Source organism: Onychostruthus taczanowskii, unplaced genomic scaffold (assembly GCF_017590055.1).
Source record: "Onychostruthus taczanowskii isolate IOZ18803 unplaced genomic scaffold, ASM1759005v1 scaffold6, whole genome shotgun sequence".
Lineage (NCBI taxonomy): Eukaryota > Metazoa > Chordata > Aves > Passeriformes > Passeridae > Onychostruthus > Onychostruthus taczanowskii.
In genome coordinates, this window is record NW_024503679.1 from 1,756,426 (window position 1) to 1,779,592 (window position 23,167).

Here is a 23,167-nt window from a genome sequence, read left to right on the forward strand (position 1 = left end):
AATTCCTCCCTGAGAGGGCGGTGAGGCCCTGGCACAGCAGCTGTGGCTGGCCCATCCCTGGAAATGCCCAAGGCCAGGCTGGACAGGGCTTAGAACAACCTGGGAGAGCAGAAGGTGTCCCTGCCCCTGGAATGTGGCCACAAGGTGTGCCTTCTAACCCAACCCATTCTATGACCCCCACAAGTGGCTGGCAGCCATAGGGTGCCTCTGAGAGCTGCACTTTCAGAAGGTATAGACCCAGAGTCTGCTCATGGGACTGTTCCTGCCATCTCAGCCAGGCCCCAGCTCCCTTCTCCTGCCATCCTGCACAGCCAAGGGCCCAGGGCTGTCCCTCTGGCCCTGTGAGTGTCTGACTGCATGCACGAGGTGAGGGAGCACTGAGCCACCGTCACAAAGCAGCCTCTTAGCCAGACTGACTGTTTGGTGGCCAAGGAGCCTGTAGTTAATCTTGAGGTGCCACAAGGCCAGGACTCTGAGCCAGAATCCCACCACTGCCAGGACAAGATTTTGCTGGGAACATTGCCAGCAAAGAGGGTCACAAATGCTCCAGTATGAGTGGTGTGATCAGCTCACCCAGGTGTGCTGTTTGTCAGGGTCTCCTTCAGTGAGCAGAGCTGCAGGGACTGAATCCAACCCCTCTGAGTTGAGAGCTTCCCTTCACCCTGCCCCAAGGTGCCCCCACTCCCCCTTCACAAGCCCTGGGTGTCTGCCTTCCTACCCCCCACAGAAGAGTCTGTGCAAAGAACCAGTTTTATTCACACAGGCACACATCAGATGTCAAGGAAACACAAAACATACAGGAACTATACAGGGAGGCTCCACCTTCACACACAACATCATTATTAACAATATTTCAGAGAGAATAAATAAAAGTGATGCTGCTGTAGAAACCCACAAGGACGATGCTCTCCTCTGTTCACCAGGCACAGCTGACCTTGCAGACCTCATCCTCCCCACCTCTTCAGTTTGAAAAGTACTTCTCCAGCACCTTTGTTAAAAGCCCTGCCTCCTACAAAACAAGACACAACAGTGAGACATGGGGCTGTGCACACAACCACCACCATCGTGCACACAACCACCACTGTGGGGCAGATCAGACAAACATCCCATGCTGGAGCACTGCAGGGGTGGCTTGGCATGGCACATGAGAAGGACAGAGCCAGAAGCTTCCATCTGTGCTCCAACAGCTGAAGCACAACTCAGACATCCGAGGGAAACTTCATCCCAGTGAGGCAGCAGCCACTGGGTTGAGCTTCAGGGGAGAGCCTCATTCAGCAGAAGGCAAAAAGAGAGAGAAAACACAGCAGGGAAGAGTCACAGAGGAGTTTGTGGGATTGGCACTGACCACAGGTCCCAGAGCTACACAGGGCAGCAGCTGCCCTCAGCAGAAGGGCTCTCCCCAAACCCTGGAAGAGTTCCCTTCCACACTCATGGTCTCTGCATCCTGGGGAATCAGTGCCACACACCCAAGGACATGCCAAAGGATGGGAAGGATCCTCCTCTGCCAGCCCAGTCTTTGTCACACAGAGCAACGTGGCAGCTCTGTGAAGCCCCAGCACACTGAGAGCCAAACCCTGTCTGCCACACATGGCTTGAGATGGAAGCAACAGATCCTGAGCAGGGCATGGCACAGGAGTTTCACAGGGCAGAGCAGTGAAAAAGGCTGTGAGGAAGGTGGGAACACAGCACACAGATGAGTTCAGGCTGGGTGCTGACACCTGGGGTCCAACAACAATCACGCTGAAGGGGAAAGCTGTCAGGGTGGCAGGAATTTGGACTGGCACTGTGACAACTACAAGAGCAAGAAAAAACAAGGTCATACAGAACAGCATAATGCGGACAGCACTCAGAGGCAAAGGGGAGAAGCAGTTCTGTAATACCCACAACAGCACAGATGTGAGGATGCCATGGGGATGGGGGGAGAAAGGAGCAGGAGGGGCAGGAGTTGGGGAAGTGCTCAGAGGTGCCCAAGGAGCAAAACCAGAAAGAGCACCCAGCAAGGTGACCAAGGGGAGCAGGGCACTGACAGAGAGAGGCTTCAGGCTTTGGGAAGAGAAAGTGAGGAGCAGGAGCCAGCTGCACATCAAGCAGCTCAGCTGTGATGCCACGTGTGGGCACACCAGCCCACCTTGCCCTAGAGAGGCAGCGGGCACCGAGGCGGGCACTGGCCAGCACCTGCATGGCTGCAGACAAATCACCTCCAGCAGCAGGGCTTTGGCAGCCAGTGCCAACCTGTACCCACCCTGAGCTCTGGGAATGAGCACTGGCAGGGCTGGCAGGACTCTGGCCCTCAGCTGGAACCAGGGGCACAGCACCAGCACTCCAGGCAGCCTTTGCACAGGCACATCTGCAACGTGAGCAGTGAGGAGCAGTCCTCCCATGCAGGGGAGAGCTCCAGCTCTACCAAATTCACACCACACTCAGAAAGGAGGCAGGGCAGCACATCTGCAAGCTCTCCCATCTTCCCAACAAGTGCCCTCCTGCTCAAAGGTTCCTTGAGGGGGATGAGGAAGGGTCCAGAACCTCCACAGCCCTCATCTCCTCTCCAGATGCATCTGAAGTGCCAACATTGCAGCAGCCCAGCACAGCACACTGCACAGGGAGTGGGGTGGGCTGGTACCTTCACCATGCCCAGCTGTATCTTCACTGTGGAAAGCCCTCTGGGAACAGCTCTCTGGGATGCACCAGTTTACCTTAATGTGCTGGCAGCGAGTCCAAAAGGGGCTTGAGCAATCAGTGGCTCTCAGGCTCCCAGTCCTGCAACTCTGCTCCACCTGTGCCAAAGAGGAGCAAGCCCTGCCCAACCCTGCACAGCAGAAATAGCTTCACCTGCATGCAGTGCTACTGGATAGCTCCTCAGGCATCTGGCTCAGTGGGACAGCATAGGTGGGACTGACCTAAGAGGATTTCATCCTTTTTAGACTCCCAGTTACTTCCTGCAGTGACTGGAAAGGGTGAGACACCAGGGAGGTGTGCAGGAGGCAACAGACAAGCAGACCACACAGACTAATTCCATTTATGGATGCAGAAATTCCATCTCTGGACTGAGCAATTCGATCTGTACATCCTGCCTGAGGATCTGTGCCCATGCATTGCTCCCAGGGGCAGGTTTTACACTAGGAGCTGAGCAAGCTCCAAGGTAAAAAGCACAGTGAGGGTCTGCTGATTCACAGTGGCACCAGCAGAGCTCCTGCCCTCTCCCTGCTCCCCAAAACCCACTCTGCAGCAGCAGAACCAATGCACACAAACTCCCTGCAAGGCTCTGTGCCCTCAGCATCGAGGGATCCCAACCACAGTGACACAGAGCCAAAGCTCTTTGCTTGACAGATGCCTTTCCCTTCACATACTGTGTCCCCTCTTGGTCTCCTGCTGTGGAAATAAGAGGGAGAAGGGATTTCCTTGTCCTTGGAAAAGGGGGACACCATACTCTTCTGCATCTGGCTGAGGAAACTTATTAACAACCCCTGGACACCACCGCTGTCACAGCTCCATTGCAGAGTTACTTGCTCATCCTCACACCCTTCCCAAGCACCTGGGACTATTTGTCAGTGCCCAGCTAGACACAAGTCTCAGGACACTTCTCTCTCCCTTTATGGTTTGTCTTAGGAAGTGGCTTAAGGAGGGCTAAAAGGAGGGTAAAGAGGGGAGTGCACCTCCAGCAGCTGTGCAGGTGCTCCCCTCTCCAGCAGAGCTGCTCCACCTTTCTGCTCTGAGAATCTCCCTCTAGCTACGTAAATGTTCACCTGGCCAGTGAGGTCATATTTCCCTTGGTTCTCATCCAGTAGCCTTTCTTGCAAGAGGATTTTCAGGAGCTCCCGGGTCAGCAGTTCCATCATGTCCTCCAGCAGGGCTCGGAGAGAGGGACCGAAGACCACTGGCACTGCAGGCTCCTCGGCAGTCTCCAGGTGTTGGGAGCCTGTGACGCTCTTCTTCCCCATGAAGTGACCTGCAACAGCACACCCGGGGTGTCTGGGGGGACAGAGGGCTCCAGCTGAGCTGGCACCAGCCACCCTGCACCGGCACGAACCAACGGGGAGCACCTAATGCCCAAACCAGCTGAGTCAAGAGAAACCCAGAAACAGCTCCACACTCCGCGTGGGATTTTTGGGAAACTTCCCTCTCTGTTCCCGCTGACAAGATCTCTGCGGCTACAGAGATGCCACCCAGGGATGCTGAAGTGCATATCCAGGGATGCCAGACTGCTCAGTCTGTCGGGGATGTCGGACCTGCTGCCCAGGGATGCAGGTGGAGGTGACTTCGCCCCTGCCCATCGCGGCACTGCCAGCATCCCCGTCGCGCGGGGAGCAGGGGGCTCCGCACAGGCAGCCACAGGACAGCGCGGGATGTCGCCGCGCCCGCACCTCCCGCACAGGGGTCCCTGTGCCCCCGCCCGGTACCTGTGGCCCAGAGGTTGCCGCGGGGGTTGACCTTGATCTTGGCGGCCTGGCTGCGGTGCTCGGCGAAGTCGAGGTGCACGGCGGGTCCCAGCGCGGCTCCGCAGAGCAGCAGCAGCAGGCAGCGCAGCGCCATCGCCGCCGCGGGACCCGCGCCCGCCGCCGCCCGCTTAAAGCCGCGCGGCCCCTCCACACCGCCCAGCCCGGCCCCGCCACACGGCCCCGCCCGACCGGCCCCTCCACACAGCCCCGCCACACGGCCCGGCCTTTCACACAGCCCGGCCCCTCCACACAGCCCGGCCCGGCCCCGCCACACGGCCCGGCCCCGCCCCGGCCGACGCGCTCCGAGCCTGGCCGTGGCCGTGCTGTGCTATCCCAGCGCCCCGGCGGAGCGGGAGACGTGACAGAGGCAGCGCTGAGGGGGGCAGTGATGGACTCACCGCTGAGTCCGACCCCGGTCCCCAGATCTCTCCATGTCCGTGCTTCCACCTTCTCCATGCTGCCCTTTTTGCACTGGAGCTCAGCCCAGTTTAGCTCAAAGCCTTCTCCCAGTAGATGTGCCTGATTATCGGGATGGGTAATCCGGGATCCTGTCCTTAAGGACCTGCCAGCTCTGCCCAGCTCCTGCATTTCCCAGAGCAGCCTCCCAGAGGATCCCACACGCTGCAGAGCATGAGCCAGAGCCTGTGTACCACTTCTCACCTTTCCCACTCCCTTTGAGATTTTGCAGACTACTATTTCCTGATTGCTACACCCAAACCTTCCATGGATAATCATGTTCCCCATGAGCTCCCCCTTTTCCATTAAAGGGATGGGGCTGTGCCCAGCCATGCCAGGGACACAGACAGTGGGGCCTGGGGCATGGACTGTGTGTGCCCAGGGCTCAAATGAAGTGCATTCCTGGTGAAACTGGAAGCGTTTGATCAGAGGGCTCCAAGGCACAGGTTGTGCTCTGTTTCTTCTCGTCCTTGCCTGCAGCCAATAGGGATTCCTCCAGGTTCCATATTTACACAGGGATACCCTCAGGGTCTGGGCTGGGGTGAGTCTGGGCGGGTACCCAGGGTCAGACATAATCCTGGCAGGTCCATGGTGAGGAGGAGGGCCTGGGGCCAGGTCAGGCCGCTCACTCAGGCACTGCTGAGCTCCCCCAGCACAGATCAATGACACACTGCAGGGCTGAGCTCACGTGGTGCCTGGGTCCATGTGGATAGAAGTCCATACCAGGTGCAGCCCATCAGTGTTCTAAAGGCGCTGACAGCTTCTGCTGGATTTACAGTTCCATAACTTTGCAAGGAGGTGCTGGTGGGTGGGGATGAGATGACCCAGTTCTCCTGGGAAATGGCAGAGGGAATTCATTAGCAATGCCATTCTCAGCACGTGCTGCTGTTCAGGAGAGCAGGGCTGGAGGTGACACGTTCCCCTTCAGCAGCAGGGGGTCAGAGTTCCAACTGCAAACTCAGCTCTAAGCTTACAGGAAAGAAAGAAAGAAAAAAACCGAAGTGTTCCTGTGTTACCAGGCATCCTCTCAAAGTGTGTGAGTGTCCCCTTGGGTGGCCAGATCAGCATGGGCTCCCTCACTGTTCCAGAGATGTGCCACGGTGATGGACATGGCCTTCTCAGGTGTGACACCTCTGCCATCCTTGTCCAGGAGCTCCAGCTTGTGTGCTGGAGCTCCTGGGCTCCAGAGGGGGATTTCACTCCGCTCTCTCACTGTGCTCCTTCCCTGTGTTCAGCAGGACAAGGGCTGAGCAGGCAGAGCTGGACTTGACACTCGAGAAGGTGACCCTTTAGGGGGCCAGGGGGCCGTGAGTGCAGTGCTCCCCCCAGATGTGGCACTCACAGCACCCCAGCTCTCACATCCACATCACAGCAGCCTCGTGTCCCCACTGAGGCAGCAGGGACAGGAGACCTGGGGCCCCTGGTCCCAGTAAGTGTGTGAGTGTCCCCAACTGCTTGGGCTCTGCTGTCCTCTCCCAGTGCTGCACCTGGACAGACAGAAACACCCCTGTCCCTTCTCCATTTCCTCTCTCAGCCTGTGTCCCTCCCCCAGTGTCCTGCACTGCCATTGCACTGACAAAACAGCTTGAAATGGATGGACATTATCCCGAGCCTTTTCTTCAAAAGTTTTAAATTCACTCATGGTGTCTGGAGAAGGTGGGGGATGTAGGAAGGGCAGGAGGAGGAGGAGGAGGATGGGAGGTCCAGAGAAGGTGCTTAATGTGAAGGAAGATGCTGGTGCTGCCCAGCACTGGCATAGCTGAATCTGTCTCCTCCTTTCCCTGGGGAAGGGGTGTTTTTGGGAAAGCTGAGCAGAATCCTCCACTGTGGAGAACAGCAAGCTGAAGGGTTACCTGTAGGATTAGGGAGAATGAAGGCAGGGATAAAGTGATCCCAATTACAGAGGGCAGATGAAAGAGCCCTGGGCAATTATGGCACCAACTGAAGCGTGGCAGGGTTAAGTCCCATTCCTTTAGTAGCTCCTACAGGCAGCCCCAGAGACAAGGGATGAGCAGTGGGAAGCTGCAGGGTTTCAAACAGGATGAAGGCTTATGCACTGCTCTAATTAGATGCACAACCAAATGCACCCAGATGTTCCTTCTTTTTCAGCTGGTGTTACCTCAGCCAGGGTGGGAGCAGAACAACAGGTGTTTTCCATCCCAGTGGCACTGCTAAGGAAGCTTGGGAAGGCTGGGAAAAGGAAATCGGGGACCTCCTGCCCTTTTGCAGTGCCACTGTAAACCCTCAAAACCTGAGGGGATGTCAGATCAATTGCTGAGCACCAAGGCTTGACCTCATGATGTGTGTGTGGGAGATGTGAGCCCATAACCCTGATTTCAAGTCTGGAAAGAGCACCAGAACAGCTACTCAGAGATGTTTTGGAGGCTGCAAGTGGGAGCACAGTTCAGGGCAGCCAGTGGGGCTTTATTGGGAAACAGCTGGTAAAAGGGTTCAGCACTCACTGAGCAGCAGCAGCAGTGCTGTGGTCCAGGCAAGAACAGCAATTCCTTCCTCCACAGCAGCCTTGGTAAATACCAGCCCCAGACACCAACAGAAAGACCTGATTTTTTTTCAGGATTTTCCAGCCTTCACAAAGAAGTTGCTCCTAATTTTAGGGAAAATAACTGGCACCCAGGACCTGCTTGGGAAGGGTACCAGGACCTGAGCTCCAGAACCGGGTCACCAGCCTGGTGGGGTTTGTGGTAGATTTTTGCCTCTCTCTTTGTCCACTTTGGTGGGTCAGAGCAAGACACCCAGCCTGGAGCCTGCTGGGACTTCCAGCATTCCAGGCAGGAATTGACACTGCAGTGCTTCTCTGCCACTTGCTCTCTCCAGCTCAGCAGAGATTCACGTCCCAACAGCTACCAGTCTCCAAGGGAATCTTATTATATATATTAAAAAAAAAGCTGTAGAAATTCTACTTTATAAATCAGTTTTGCTGGCAGAGGTAGGCACACCGACTTTCCCAGGTGATGCAGGAGATGGGGCTGTTGGCAGCCCCAAAGGTGACTCTGGAAAATGGCAGCTGCCAATGGCTATATCCCTGAGGCAGAGGAGGGTCTGCACAGAGCTCCCCTCCCCTCTCTGTAGGATTTACCCTCTGGGGCTGGCTGAGAGCAGCCCTGCACAGTCCCACACTCTCCAGGAATGTCCCTTCCCACCCAAAACACCTCAAAGCTCCAGGAATCCTCAGCTTCCCCAGATCCCTGCAGCCAGAGGGAGCAGGGGTTGTTTTGTTCTGTTTTCCCCAGCAATTGACACACACAGTTTACTCTGGATGGCTGCTGACCACAGAATTGACATTTTCACAGCACAATCTGTAACAACCCCGATGTTTCAGATGGCAACACTTAACTTGGAACCCGTTGTTTCATAAATAGAGTTAAAATTGGTTTTTCTCCCTGTGCACCGTTTTATATTTATGTACATTTAAACTTCATCTCCTTTATTACCCAGTCTCTTCCCTCTTCCCTTCTCCCTTTTGTTCTTTACCTTTCAGCAAACAATCTCTCCTATAAGGATCTCACCACCTGTTCCAGGACTGCTTCGTTCCTTCAGGAGCCTTTGCTGAGGGACCTTGCCAAATACCTTTGGGAAATCCAGGTAGATGATGCCTGTGGGTTCACCTTACCCATAAGGCTCCAAATTCCTTCCACAAGTTCCAAGTCTACTCTCTTAGGGTGTTCTGTTCCTTACCAAACTCCTGTCCAAGTAGGGATAGGATGAGCAATAACAGACCTGTGAAACAGGCACTAGGAGCAAATCCTCTAAATGCACCTAAAGCTAAAACAGGATTTCACCAGGTAAAGAAAGGAAACCATAACTAGGCAAAATGAATGGATGTAAAAACTGCACAGCCAAAAGGGCCTCACTAACAAATGTAACAGACCAACCTGAAAATACCCTGGTTCAAGGGCTTTCAAGCAAGGCCCAATTTGTTTTTTCTCTGCTTTGCATCCAAGTCTGGAGTCCTCAGCACAAGACATGGACCAGTTGGAGCAAGTCCAGAGGAGGCCATGGAGATGCTCTGAGGGTGGAGCCCCTCTGCTCTGGAGCCAGGCTGGGAGAGCTGGGGGTGCTCACCTGGAGAGGAGAAGGGTCTGGGAGAGCTCAGAGCCCCTGCCAGGGCCTGAAGGGTCTCCAGGAGAGCTGGAGAGGGACAAGGGATGGAGGGACAGGACAAGGGGAAATATCTTCCCACAGCCAGAGGGCAGGGATAGATGGGATATTGGGAAGATACTCTTCCCTGTGAGGGTGGTGAGGTCCTGGCACAGAGTGCCCAGAGCAGCTGCAGCTGCTCCATCCCAGGAAACGTCCAAGGCCAGGTTGGACATGGCTTGGACCAACCTGGGATAGTGGAAGGTGTCCCTGCCCACAGTAGGAGGTGGGACTGCCTGGGCTTTAGGGTCCCTTCCAGCCCAACTCATTCTGAGATTCCATGTTTTAGTTCCTTTGGCGCTGACTCTACCATGAGAGAGGTGGCCAGGCAGGCAAGGGAGACACTCCATGCTGTGGAGCTGAGGCTTCCCAGGCACTGCAAATACCCACCTGGGCAGGCAAACGTGCTCAAACTGATGGCTCTAATAAAAAACCAATACAAAGAGCTAAGGCCTTGAATGTCCCTATTTGTCTCCTTCACAGAGCTCCTGTGCCAATAAAACTCTTAGTAGCAGTTAGGTTGCTTCAGCCTTTTCTTCACCATTTTCCAAAGCCAGGTCCTGCCACATGCCTGAGGGTCTATTTGGATGCATTTTTCTCTTGTTTACAAAGATTAAATCCCTCTGTTACATCCATTCATCCACAGGCAATAGCTGTTGTTTTTAAAAGATAAAATTTGAAATCTTGCACATCTTGTTTTCAACTCATTTTCAATTTTCATTTAAGCTGTAAATGAGCTGTGGTTTTCCCTGAGGTCTCCCTTTCACTCCACACTGCTGGACAAATACAAATAACTGCTCTGCAAGAAGACTTAGAGAAGAAAATCGTGTTTTCTTCCAGGCAAACCCAGGCCCAGCTCAGAAGTGTCCCAGCCAGAATTATACAGCAGAAATCTGACATGCCAGTTTGAGTGAATCAAGGCTCAGAGAAGTTAATTTCCTCCACATTATTTTTCCTTCAGGACTGTTTCTATGGGGAAAGGGGAGGTTGGAAAACAAAGGCGATACCAAGATATTGAGCAGAGAGAGATGCAGGAAGGGTTTTTGAATTGTTAAACAGAAGGAGCACAAATAGTCAAAAGATGAGGAGCTGGGCAGAAGGAGCAAGAGACTGAGAGCATCTGCTCCATCCTGGATCATAGAGGTTCTGAATCACAAAGGTTGAATTTCTAGTCCATCACTGTTTAGACTGTTCTCTGTGAAGATGTTTATTTCCCCTGAGGTTTAGGGAACCTCCTGGATCAGGCATTCCCAGGACCTGCTAGAATTGAACAAGTGTATGGATTTCTCCACGAGCTGGAGTAGGTTTGACACACTATGTGCTCAACCAGCAGGCCAGCACACAAAATCAGGTCCTGCTCCAAGGGGAAGCAGGATTGTGTGTGATGGAGCTGCTGGATTTTCACAGAAACTGAGGGATAAGCAAATGTGAAGAAGGACTCTCAGAGCTAGGCAGATTAGGAACCCACAGCAAAGCCACCCAATTAGGGCAAAATAGAGCCACCAAGGCAGATTTCTCAGGAAAGCTCCTGTGTCCCATATGAATCCAACATGCTTGGGCTGGTGGATCTACTCTGGCAGAGACCTGTGGCTCCTGACAGGTGAGAATCTGGGTGCAGATGACAAAGAGACCAAAGTGTTACGAGGCTGGGGAGAGCTTAAAGGGGCAGGAGGCTGTTCAGCTGGCTGAAAGCACAGTGTGGGTGCTGCTTCTCTTCTCTCAGAGATGAGTCTCAGATCAGTCACCCATCACACATCAACTCCCACCCTGAGCTGCTGACAGTGTGGGAATGGCACAGGCTGGGCCCTTCTGGCGTCACCCCAGTGCACCTTCCTGGGGGATGGAACCAGGACATTCCTCATCTGATTCAGCCACTGAGTCACTGGCACCGTGTGGGTCACACAAGCAGCTGCTCTGCACTGCCCCTGCTCTGGCACAGGAGCCATCCCCAAGGCATGTGCTCTAAGCACCTCTTCTCTTCCTTCTCTGTCTCTTCTCCTGGCCAACTTTTGGGCTGTCCTGGGAGCTGCACACTTTGTGTTGTGCATTTCTCCAGCAAAGAGTGGTCTTCATGCAGAAACCAGGTTTTATCTCGGAAAAAACCACAGTTGATCTGTTCTGATTTTAAGGGCAGGAAAACCACCATGAAATTACCCAATCTCATTAAAGACAGTGTAGACCAGGTTTTATCTTGGAAAAAAACACAGTTGATCTGTTCGATTTTAAGGGCAGGAAAACCACCATGAAATTACCCAATCTCATTAAAGACAGTGGGGAACCGACCATCTGACAAAACCTGAGCCCTGTGAACCCCTGCAAAGCAATAAGCAGCAACAGATCTGGATGAAGCACCGTGATGCCCACTGCTGTTCAACCAACAACCGTGCACTAAAGCACCATAAATACACAGAACAGCCTCTGTCTCACAGAGCTCCAGCTTGCAGCACATCACCCCTCACAGCTCACTTCCCAACCATCACGCTCTTGCTTATGCATTTAGCTTTGATACAAAAAATTATCACCCACTAGAATTCCAGCAGCCCTCAGACACAGCCCAGCATGGCTTTGCTTCATGGAACAGCTCCTGCCCGTGAAGGAATCTGTGCCTGAACTGCGGATGTGACTGAACTGTAATTAAGCACTGGAATTGCTCACAGAAAACCTGCCCTGTTTGGCTGTAACCAACCACAACAGACACAGGAGCAATGAGCCCTGGCAGATTTTTTCCTTCATTTTTTTCTCTTTTATAAACCAGACCTTTCAACACCCACGTACTTTACAAGCCAATCCCATTCCTGTGGTGACATGAAGATCTCCATCCATTTCCAGAGCCTCCAGTGTCACTGGCTCTGCTGGAGCTGCCCAGTTTCACCTTAAAAAAACAAAGTAGCATAAAACTGACATAAAACATAAACACATCAAGTTCTATCACCAACCACTCTGGCTCTGTGGGAGCTCAGCAGTGCTCCCAAACACCTCAGCATCAGCACCCAGCCAGCCAGATATCCTACTCACTCCGTGGCTTTTCTGCTCAGCAAAGCAGAATAAATCTGGTGGGGATGGAGCTAGCAACGGCTCTGTGTCACCCTGCCCCCATATCCCCAGTTTCCAGCCTGTGCAGGCTCATCCCCAACACTCCCTCATCCCACTGTGGCAGAAAGGTGCTGCTGGAAGGCAGGAGGCGATGTGGGAGCTGGCATGGGAGGTGGCACAGGAGGTGGTGGGTGCCAGAGCTGTGATGGGGTTGACTGCCAAATTATTCTTTGCCTAACTGGAGTCAACTCCCCATTTCACAGCTGCAGGAAACAGAACCACATTCCCAGCTGCACAGAGCTGAAAACAGGCAGAACAGGGCTTGCAGAGATGAATTCCCAAGTGCCACATAGCAGCCCCTGGTTTAGGGCAATTGTTCCTGTTCTTCAAGTGCCTGCAGACCCTGGAGGGAAGCCTCTGAAGCTGGGCTGCAGCAGGGGCTCCTCACCCCACCCACCCTGCATTTTTGAAGCACTTCTTGTTCAATTCCTTCACACAGCACCAGGTGAGAGCAGGGCACAGCCTCCTGCAAGAGCTCACTGTGCCCTGTGCCCCCAGCCCAGGGACTCCTGACAGCAGCTGCCACCCTCTGGACACATCAGCCTCCTGAAGAACTGCAGGCTTAGCACTTTGAGAGCTAAACCTTGCTCCACAATCCTTTGTGTTTCAGCTTTCTTTTTTGGGTTAAATTAACTCAGTGACAGGAATACAACTGCTTTCACACGCTTAGAATTTTGGAGAAGGTCTGAAAGGACTTGGAGAGCAGCAGCAGCAGCACCCACAGCAAGTGTTTATGGGGAGGTGTTGGTTAGCAGCTTTCAGACAAGCTCAGCTCAGCCCTTTGTGTGTAAAACTCGTTTATGCACAAAAGCTGTTGAGGCTCAAGGCAAAGCAGGGACAGACTCAGGCTCCACATGAGCTGCAAAGGCAGAAATGCCTCAGGAAGGCACTCTATAGTGAGAGCAGCTCTCAGAGATTCTCTGCTCTCTCACTGCTGCCTGCACTTGACTTTTGACAGAACATCCCATCCTTAACTCAAGAATTAAAGAGAAGCTTTATCCACATTTTCCTCCCAAGGGCTCTAACACTGGGGGCAAGAGATACAGATTTTATTACCATTTTTATTACGAAGTTTTGATTACTCAGAGCTACAGGCTCAAGGCTCAGTGCTGGGGGTTGTACCTGTTTGTAGACTCTTTGCAGTGCCCTACAGGTGATGTTTGCTTTGTCCTACACAGGGAACAAAGCACCTGGTAACATCAAAACCAGCAAAATGGTACAATTCACCTCCAGAGATGGGAGAGGCCTGACAAACCCAATGAGAGACATATGCAACAAACTGCAAACAGCCATAAACACCCCAATGGGTTTTGTCCTTGCTTTTCCTGACTGCTTTTGCTTTATACAAGCTGTGTGTGTGGGTGCAGTGACCATCTGCAATGATTCCTGTTGCTCTGGAATCCTGGAGCAGTCATGGAGAAGAGCTGATAAACTGCAGCATCACTGCCCTGCACCTCCTCCCTGGGCTCTTTCTGACAACACCTCCACCAGCAGGATCACAAGCCTGAATGAGAAGCTCAGAAAAAGACAGTGGTGACAAGTGGGTTTTTTATTTCAGACCCCAGGGCAGCCTGTAGCTTTCAGGTGAGCTGTGAGACGTGGCCAGCTCACACCTGAAACCCTTTTGCAAAACTAAGCAATTTTTATTATTGCATCCTGCTAAATCATCCCTGTCAAAGAGCTGTGGGTATTTTCCATCTTTATCCTTCTGCTACCTATTGCCACAATGCACAAAGTAATCCTTTGCCATCTTCTACCCCAAACACTTTGCAGTGTTTTGGCAGATTATTTCAGTGTGATTTAAAGAAACAGAAATATTGAATGCTCTACAGCTCAGGACAGATAATTCCCCAAAAAGAGGTGAGAGGAGCAGCTGCTACTGCTCTCTGGAGAGAGAACAAGTCAGATGATGGCTCTGGGAGTGAGTGTGTAACAGCAAAGCCCAGATATCCCCCAGAACCTGGGCAAGGAGGCTGCTCTCATGAGGGCAATAACAAAAAACGTGGCAAGAGGCAAAATCTTTATTCCAGTTCTGAATTGGAAAAAAACTGTCATGGCCACAACTCACCAGTGGACAGCTCAGTGAGCACAAGGGAGAGGGCACCTGGCCCGGCCAGGCACAGACTGAGGACACGGTCCCAGAGGCACTTGGAGAGGAAGCTCAGCTTCAAAGTACAAGCACTAAACACTTTGGCTCAAATTTTTAATATAAAAATTCACTAAAAAGGCTAAAATGTGACAAACCATTGGAAATACTGTGACAAACATTCGCCCTTACGCAGTAAAAACCAAAACAAACCCAAACTGGCACGAAGCTTTGAAATGCATGCTTTCTTCTTTCTCCTGGTACACTGGACCATCAGCTACTTTAAAGGTTCATCTAAAAAATTCCATGGCACCTTCATCTCGTAGTTCAGTGCAAGGGACTACTCTCGATGGACCAGCACAAATAAACCCAGTAAAAAGAGGACTGCATACTGGAAGAGAGAGCAGAGGAGACACAGGAGTGCACACTGACATCTACAGCAGCAAACATGCAGGGCACAGGGTTCTGCCCGTGTTCTCATGAAGGAATTATAGCTGGGGTGGGAAAAGCAGGCAGGAAATAGAAGAGCTCTTACCTTAAATTTTGGATAATCGTTCATTAAGATAGTCACTATTCCAATGTAGGGCACAAATCTACAAGAATAAAGGTTTTGTTAAAAGAAACACTATTCCAGGGTGCAGAGGGAGAGTCATTCAAGCATCCCAAGGGCTGCAGTCAATGGGTGGTGACTTCTCCCTCCCATGGCAGTGGGCCTGGGTGACAACCAGCCCAGAGGGTGTTTCAGCCTATGCCTGGCTCAGATTTCACTTGCCTGCAAACACTGAGCCTCCCAGGACAAACCTGATGACAATTCTGATCAAGTCTGAGCCCTTACACCTGTGTCCATCCAGCATCAACAACTCAGGACACAGCTCACAGCCAAACTAAGAACTGAACTCTCCACACTCTCAGGCAGGTTACAAACCCAGCAGGGACAGCCAGCACAAGGGGGGATTTACCAGATGGCTTTTGGGGACAGCAGTGTGAAAAGCCCCACCATTTTCAACTTGACTCACCCTCTTGCTCGTCCCACTACATCCTTTTTCTCCAGCCAGTGCTGCCCCTGCTTGTAGAGCCCTCTGTCATCCACAGCATTGTTGTCCCCCTTTGTCAGAAATTTGATGTCTCCATTTTGCCTGGTAAAGACAAGACAGCCAGGTAAGGCAGGACAGAAAGTTGTTAAAAGCTGTTCTGCAACAAGGATGGAGAGATCAACACAAGGGCACTAGAAGCACCTGTGTCCTACAATTCAAGGAGGATAAAACAGGGAAACTGTCAAGTGCAGCAGAAAGCAATGGTTTGGAAAAAACTGCCATGGGAAGAATGAATTCTGGCCCCAGCAAAGATCTCCAGCAGTTTCAGAACAGTTTCTAGTGGAGGTGCAGCTACTGCCTCTTGGCTTTTGACCCATCTTGTGTTGATGCTTCTCTTGCTTCACACAAATGTTGGATTCTGGTCTCCCTACTACCACACGAAAGGAGAGGTTGGGATTGAAGCACAGAGCTCTGCTCAGCAATGGGCAGAAGCAAGCTGAAAATTAGAACTCATTAGGAAAGGGGGACAGAAAAAAATCCAAATAATACCACAATGATGCTGCATGAACTCACAATGTGCCTACATCTGGAATGCTCTGGGCAGTGCTGAGCCCCCCAGATCCTTTCCTGCAACGGAGAGAAGAACTGGCAAAGGCTGACAAATGCTTAACAAGGTCTGGAACCACTTCCATACAAGAACTACAGACCAGGACTCTCCAGCCTGGAAAAGACAGAACTGATGGGAGATATGACACAGTCGACTTCAAATGACAGCAATAATCAAATAGCTTTTCACTGTCTCTTCCAATGCAAGAGCCAGAAGGTACCAAAAAGAGAAGTAATGGGTTAAAACCAGGCAGAGAAGGTGCCATGCAGAAATAGCCACAGTGCAAACTAAACCAGACTCTCTGCAAAGGTATTTTGGTTGGCAAAAAATTATACTGGCTGAAAAACTGACCTGATACTCCACGTAAAAGACGAATTAGGCTATTCATAAAGAACTAGGACTTTGTGCTTGAAACTGTAACCTGCAAAAAGCAGGGAAATTACCACAATATGCTCTCTCCAGTCTTTAATTAATTTTCAGATTAATTAGCTTGCCAGAATCGGGATCATGGAGCAGATGAATCTTTTCTTTGACCAGGAAAAAGGTGTATAGATTCTTTCCCAGCCATTCCCATTCAGATGCTGGAGAGCAGCCCATGGCACTACTCAGGGATTTGCCACTGTCACCTTCCTGTGGCACCTGCAGGCAGGTGCTGAGCAGGAGCATCCTCAGTGCTTGAATCTCAGCTCTCACAGACATGACAGATGGAATGCAAGCAGCAAAGCAGGCAGTTCTTTGGAGCTCAGGCTGTTTTCATCATGCCTGAACACCAAAAAGCTCCTTGACAGGAGAAGTTTGGAAAGGAAAAAGGGAAAAAACCCACAGCTCTTTCTCCAAAGCACATCTGGTTTGTTATGTGGGAACAACAAACACTGTCTGGGAAAAGATAAAGATCCCCAGAGGTGCAGATAATGCAGTTTAGCTCTGAAGAGTGATGGTGCAGGAGTGCAGCACCTTATTGAGCTGAGTCAAGGCTCTGCCACAATGCAGCATGAGAAGCCCTTGGTGCACTTCTCTGCTGTCTGAGGTGAGTGACCCCGCTCCAAAACCACTAAGTAAATTTGGAATGCAGACTCTGTGTTAGTAATAAAGAATGAATTCAATTTTGGGCTGAAACAAGAAGAAAAGGCCAGCAAGTAACAGACTTTTTCTCACTGACACAATATTGATGTGAACTGGGGCCTGAGCTGCCCCAAAATCACAGAAAATGCTGTTTCTGTCTTCATGCATTTTGACACTCCTGTCAGCTTCTGCAGAGACTTTTCTCTTCCAAACTGGCACTAGAAAATTATTCTTTAAGTAGTGAAAGAAGCAACTAACACCCAAATCCTGCCTTCAGCTCCCAGGTTCAGGTTGCAATATGGATTTTTCAGTTTATCTCTCCTAATAAAAAGATTAGGTTTGTGTTTGGTTGTTTCAGTTAAATGAAACCTAAAATACTGCAGAATGGTTTCACCCTTCCAGGACTGGCACTGTTACATTTAAACAAAAAATAGTCTTTGGTAACCTAATATCTAGAGATGGAGGCAGGCAAAAAAGAAGGGTGGGCAACATCTGAAGAGAAAATGCTGCACAGAACAGGGGAGAAGGAAAACTGCATTTCACTTGAAAGAGTTTCCACAACATCACAAAAAACGCTCGTGCAACATCAGATGTCAAATTCAGCCCATAAACTGAAGTTATTTTTAAATCAGTGGTATCAAAGACCAGCACTTTGCAAACTGACACTGTTCAAAATTCCGAGTACAGAATAAATCTGAACAGCAAAGAATGTGCTTTGCCTGCTGGGAGAGGCATTGTTTCACTGCCTCAGAGCCAGGATTCCAGCTGTATATTTACATGCACAAGGCTGGTCATCCTTCAGTTGGTGCAGAAAATTGTGTGGATATTCCAACAGCTTTGGGAAAGGGACCCTCTCCATCCCATCCACGTCCCAACCAGAGGAATCCCCAGATGCCACCTGGCTCAGCTCCAGCTCACACCATTCAGAAAACATTCACTCAGCAGAAACAGATGCTGGGACCCCAACCAGCTGTTGCCTCTCCAAGATGTCTTGAAGAATCAGGGATTCAGTTCTAGATTCAGTTTTCACTCAACTCACAGAGCTGGCTTGTATCACCACACACTGGCCTGGAGAGGCCACAGTTCCATCCAGCAAAACAGGAAAGCTCATGACTGCAGTGGAAGCCTTGGCTGGAAAACTAAGCCTTGATCAGCCATGAAACCAATGCCTGTTCCATTCCTTCAGACACAACCTCCCCAGTGCTGAGAGTGAACAGCACACAAAGACTCTGAGGGCAGCACCACAACCTTCCAGAGAGACAAAAGGCCCTGGGTGTGCCAGACAGCAAAGACCAGGACATAGAGACAAGCTCCAAAATAACACACCCTACACACAAAACACCTTCTGCCACAGCTGTGCCCCACAAACAAGACTCACTTCACACACAAACACAGCCATGCTGCAGCAGACAGCACAGCAGCTCGGGACAGAGAGGATGGCACAGGAGACAGGCAGTGGAGTCACTTCCAGTGCCTAAAGGGGCTCCAAGAGAGATGGACCGAGACTGCAAACAAGAGCCCTAAAGTAACAGGGAAATGGCTTCCCACTGCCAGGGTTAGATGGGATGTAAGGATTAAATTCCTCCCTGTGAGGGTGGGCAGGCCCTGGCACAGGGTGCCCAGAGCAGCTGTGCCTGTCCCTGGATCCCTGGAAGTGTCCAAGGCCACTCTGGGACAGTGGAAGGTGTCCCTGCCCATGGCACAGGGTGGAATGAGACTGGCTTTAAGGTCCCTTCCAACCCTAACAATTCCATGATTCTACAGTTTGGAGTGTAGGATTTGTTTGGCACAGGATCTCAGCTTGTGCCTTCTGCTGGATGATCTTTACAAGTAAACAAAGCAGGAGAGATTTTTTCTGTCTGAAACTCCTGTGTTACTTCCTAGAGCACCTGGATTTCCATGACTGACATCCTCCCCCGCCCTTGTTTACCCAAGCAGATGAAGGACACCAGTTAGGGAAACATCAGCAGCAGAACCCCCAGACTCTTCACATACTTCTCATGGATTTTCAGGACACGATGGACTATAGGAATTTCCCTTCCTTCTATCCTGAAGACGACTATTTCTCCCACTCTGATTGGATCTTCAATTCGGTTGGTGAGGAACAGGAGATCTCCTCTGTGGAAAGCAGGCTCCATACTCCCACTGAAAAAGAGGAGGGGAACAACTGAACAACACTTAAACACTCAGTACCAGGTTTTGGAGTTCGTGGCTCTTCAAGAAAAATCTCCCAAGAACCTCATGAGAAAGAGAAGCTGTGGATACCCCATTCCTGGAAGTGTTCCAGACCAGGCTGAAACCTTGATGAAGAGCTTCTGAGAAAACCACCCTAGAGACTGGGCAACCGTGTAACCTCTACTGCAAGCAGGTTTTCAATCATCACACTGCCAGCAGCTTGGATTTGTTGGGAAAAGAGCACTGCCAGTACCCGGTGTTACAAGCACATCCAAAGGGAAAAGCTTTTTTAATAAGCAAAAAGCTGATGATGAACACTATCTTTTGATTTCTGAGCTCACCACTGGCAGGGCAATGCTGGCAACTCTGTAATGATGGGAAGCTTTTTTTAAATTTAATTTATTTTTTAGAGATAGACAGATTATCCTCAGAAACAAAGCACTGAAAGCATTCCCATCTGAAACAGACAAAGGGACTTGCCAAAAATTTGCTACTGTGATTCATTGCTTTGTTTAATTATCTCATTTCAGGCACCACGACTCAAGTTATTTTTCTTCTGTCTTGTAAATGGCAATTGTTACCAACTACTTATCCTTCCTAATTCCACATAAATAATGCAAAGCAGAACAATGAACTTTAAGTACTGCGTGCATTTGAATTTTATCTTCACAGAGCACAGCAGATGCAGGTCAGAACAGCAGATCAATCACTGGAGAGGGGATGTGACCTCACCACCCTGTCTTACTCACTGGGAGGAGCGGGGGCAAACATCTGCCCTGCACCTCATCAGGAGGGGGTTTTGGAAAGCAGCACTTGGTCCTGGCATGACAGCATTTCTGCATCATGAACACTGACACAGAAACACAAAGAAAAGGGCAGTGTGGCCACAGGGCAGGTGCAATATCCATGCACAGGGCAGGTGCAATATCCATGCCAGCACCCAATGGCAGCCCAGGGAATTTATCCCAGGCAGCAGGAAGGTGGGAGTAACACTGCTGGTACCCACTGCAGGGCACTGCTGTAAGGACAACGTGTGACACCCAAAACATACAGTGACAGAGTGACAACCCTTTAGCTCAGGAGCACCTCTGTAGTGGACAGTCATTGAATTATCACAGATGGGCTGGAAGGGACCTTAAAGATCATGCCGTTCCATCCCTGCCAGGGGCAGGGACATCTCTCATTATCCCAGATTGCTCCAAGCCGAGTTCAACCTGGCCTGGAACACCTCCAGGGATGGGGCAGCCACAGCGTCTCTGGGCAGCCTGAGCCCGGCCTCGCTGCCCTCAGAGGGAAGGATTTCCTCACACTCTCTCCTCTAACCCTGCCCTCTGGCAGCGCTGTCACGGTCACGGCCCAGTGTCCCGTCACTGCCTGCCCGGGTATAAAGTCCCTCTCTCTTTCTTACCAGCCGGCTGACAGAGCGGGGTGAGATGCTCTTTCCACCCACTCCCTCGCCATTCCCAGCCTGGATTCCCAGGGAGCTCCTCGCCCGCTGTGGCTCCGCCTGGGCCATCCTGGGGATCCCCTCGGCCCGCCTAAACCCTGGGAGTTTAATCCCCGCATCGCGGGACTGACCTCAGCACCACCACGATGGGACTCTCGCTGCCCGTCACCACCATGAGCCCCTTCCAGATCATGAGGGCGGAGGACACGATCATGCCGAAGTTCAACACCTGGTAGTACAGCTGGGGAGGAAGGGGGTCGGTCAGGCCCCGCCCGCCCGTCCGCCCGCCCGGCTTTCCCCCCCTTCCCGCGGCCCCTCCGGCACCTGCCGCTTGTTCATGCGCCGCACATCGTCCAGAAAGTCCAGCGACAGCATCGCCGCCGCCACCGCCGCCGCGCCCGCACGGCCCCGCTTCCGCTTCCGCCCGCGCGGCCACGTCACCGCCGCTTCCGCCGCGCGCGGGCGAGGCCCCGGACTCCGGCACCTGCCGCTTGTTCATGCGCCGCACATCGTCCAGAAAGTCCAGCGACAGCATCGCCGCCGCCACCGCCGCCGCGCCCGCACGGCCCCGCTTCCGCTTCCGCCCGCGCGGCCACGTCACCGCCGCTTCCGCCGCGCGCGGGCGAGGCCCCGGAGCGGGAGCGGAGCCGGGCCTTGCCCGCAGCCGAGAGCGCCGCGCACCGCACCCGCACCCAGCTCAGCGCCCCGCGGCCGACACAGCAGCCAGCCTGCCAAACGCACATCCAGCCCTGCCCCGCTCAGCTCCATCCACCTCTTCCAGCCGCTCCCTCCGGGGAACACACCCCGATCCAAACGCTATTCACCAACGCCCGGCACCCCTTGCGCTTCTCACGCCATTCGGCCAACCGCTCCCCACCACCCCATCCTACAGACACCCCACATCCAACCAACACCCCAATCCAGCCTTTGCTCATCCAACCCACACGCCGCTCAACACCCAGACAGCTCCAGCTGTACCCAAGCATGGCGAGACCAGATGGTGATGAGCCCAAGCAAGGAGATAAATAGTTCTTAAATTATTTAAACATTGTCAGAGTAAACAATAACAAGCGGAGTTCTGGCTCAACAGAATGAAAAAAAATAATGGTATAGAAGGTAATTGTATTACACAAAGCATGGGTGTGACATGGAATGAGGGAGGAAAGAGAGTCAATGTGACTACATGGAAAGAAACATCTCCTGAAGGATGGGTCGTGCGGAGCCACAGCAGGACAGCAGTTATGGAGCCCCTGCCGTGCCGCACCATGGTGGCTCCCGCGGCTCCAACACCTCTGTGAGCTGAGCTCTGCTCCTCTCCCCTCAAAATGAGCTGTCAGGGAGCCCTGGCACTGACACATCGGGAGCTCTGGAATAGCTTCACTCCAGCTGACCACTGATGCGGGATTTATCCCCTTCTGGCGATGGTGCCAGTCTGAGCTCCCCACTGGGATGAGACCTGGCAATGCCCAGCCCAGGATGGCTTCCAGCAGCACAACAGCATTTCTGCATCATGAACACTGACACAGAAACACAAAGAAAAGGGCAGTGTGGCCACAGGGCAGGTGCAATATCCATGCACAGGGCAGGTGCAATATCCATGCACAGGGCAGGAGCAATATCCATGCCAGCACCCAATGGCAGCCCAGGGAATTTGTCCCAGGCAGCAGGAAGGTGGGAGTAACACTGCTGGTACCCACTGCAGGGCACTGCTGTAAGGACAACGTGTGACACCCAAAACATACAGTGACAGAGTGACAACCCTTTAGCTCAGGAGCACCTCTGTAGTGGACAGTCATTGAATTATCACAGATGGGCTGGAAGGGACCTTAAAGATCATGCCGTTCCATCCCTGCCAGGGGCAGGGACATCTCTCATTATCCCAGATTGCTCCAAGCCGAGTTCAACCTGGCCTGGAACACCTCCAGGGATGGGGCAGCCACAGCGTCTCTGGGCAGCCTGAGCCCGGCCTCGCTGCCCTCAGAGGGAAGGATTTCCTCACACTCTCTCCTCTAACCCTGCCCTCTGGCAGCGCTGTCACGGTCACGGCCCAGTGTCCCGTCACTGCCTGCCCGGGTATAAAGTCCCTCTCTCTTTCTTACCAGCCGGCTGACAGAGCGGGGTGAGATGCTCTTTCCACCCACTCCCTCGCCATTCCCAGCCTGGATTCCCAGGGAGCTCCTCGCCCGCTGTGGCTCCGCCTGGGCCATCCTGGGGATCCCCTCGGCCCGCCTAAACCCTGGGAGTTTAATCCCCGCATCGCGGGACTGACCTCAGCACCACCACGATGGGACTCTCGCTGCCCGTCACCACCATGAGCCCCTTCCAGATCATGAGGGCGGAGGACACGATCATGCCGAAGTTCAACACCTGGTAGTACAGCTGGGGAGGAAGGGGGTCGGTCAGGCCCCGCCCGCCCGTCCGCCCGCCCGGCTTTCCCCCCCTTCCCGCGGCCCCTCCGGCACCTGCCGCTTGTTCATGCGCCGCACATCGTCCAGAAAGTCCAGCGACAGCATCGCCGCCGCCACCGCCGCCGCGCCCGCACGGCCCCGCTTCCGCTTCCGCCCGCGCGGCCACGTCACCGCCGCTTCCGCCGCGCGCGGGCGAGGCCCCGGC

General features: G+C 52.6%; 2 protein-coding genes across 7 annotated transcripts; both read right to left on the minus strand.

Moving 5' to 3' along the window:
- Window positions 1-734: 734 nt before the first annotated feature.
- NMB (neuromedin B) lies at window positions 735-4,575 on the minus strand. Its single transcript, XM_041418314.1, has 3 exons — window positions 4,398-4,575; window positions 3,744-3,946; window positions 735-1,009 (listed from the first exon to the last, which is right to left on the minus strand). Exons 1-3 carry the CDS (start codon window positions 4,528-4,530, stop codon window positions 962-964), a joined length of 384 nt encoding a protein of 127 aa, XP_041274248.1. The 5' UTR covers window positions 4,531-4,575; the 3' UTR covers window positions 735-961.
- Window positions 4,576-11,441: 6,866 nt separating this feature from the next.
- Window positions 11,442-23,161, minus strand: SEC11A (SEC11 homolog A, signal peptidase complex subunit). Of its 6 annotated transcripts, none has more exons than XM_041418309.1 (6): window positions 23,017-23,161; window positions 22,824-22,933; window positions 18,928-19,077; window positions 15,246-15,365; window positions 14,765-14,822; window positions 11,442-11,922 (listed from the first exon to the last, which is right to left on the minus strand). In XM_041418309.1, the coding sequence occupies exons 1-6, from the start codon at window positions 23,065-23,067 to the stop codon at window positions 11,827-11,829; spliced, it is 585 nt and encodes a 194-aa protein (XP_041274243.1). In that variant the 5' UTR covers window positions 23,068-23,161; the 3' UTR covers window positions 11,442-11,826. The 6 variants fall into 6 exon arrangements, with proteins under 6 accessions (XP_041274243.1, XP_041274244.1, XP_041274247.1 ...); XM_041418310.1 differs by lacking the exons at window positions 22,824-22,933; window positions 23,017-23,161 and adding exons at window positions 20,686-20,795; window positions 21,039-21,371 and having other exon boundaries at window positions 11,467-11,922; XM_041418313.1 differs by lacking the exon at window positions 11,442-11,922 and adding an exon at window positions 14,150-14,620.
- Window positions 23,162-23,167: the final 6 nt, after the last annotated feature.

Coding starts and splice junctions, on each gene's coding strand:
- NMB (XM_041418314.1), bottom strand. CDS start 4,530: ATGGCGCTGCGCTGCCTGCTGCTGCTGCTCTGCGGAGCCGCGCTGGGA. Junction 3,947..4,397: donor CGGCAACCTCTGGGCCACAG/GTACCGGGCGGG, acceptor GTGCTGTTGCAG/GTCACTTCATGGGGAAGAAG. Junction 1,010..3,743: donor AATATGACCTCACTGGCCAG/GTGAACATTTAC, acceptor CTTGTTTTGTAG/GAGGCAGGGCTTTTAACAAA.
- SEC11A (XM_041418307.1), bottom strand. CDS start 20,929: ATGCTGTCGCTGGACTTTCTGGACGATGTGCGGCGCATGAACAAGCGG. Junction 15,366..18,927: donor GTCCTGAAAATCCATGAGAA/GTATGTGAAGAG, acceptor TGTCTTTACCAG/GCAAAATGGAGACATCAAAT. Junction 14,823..15,245: donor GTAGTGGGACGAGCAAGAGG/GTGAGTCAAGTT, acceptor TTATTCTTGTAG/ATTTGTGCCCTACATTGGAA.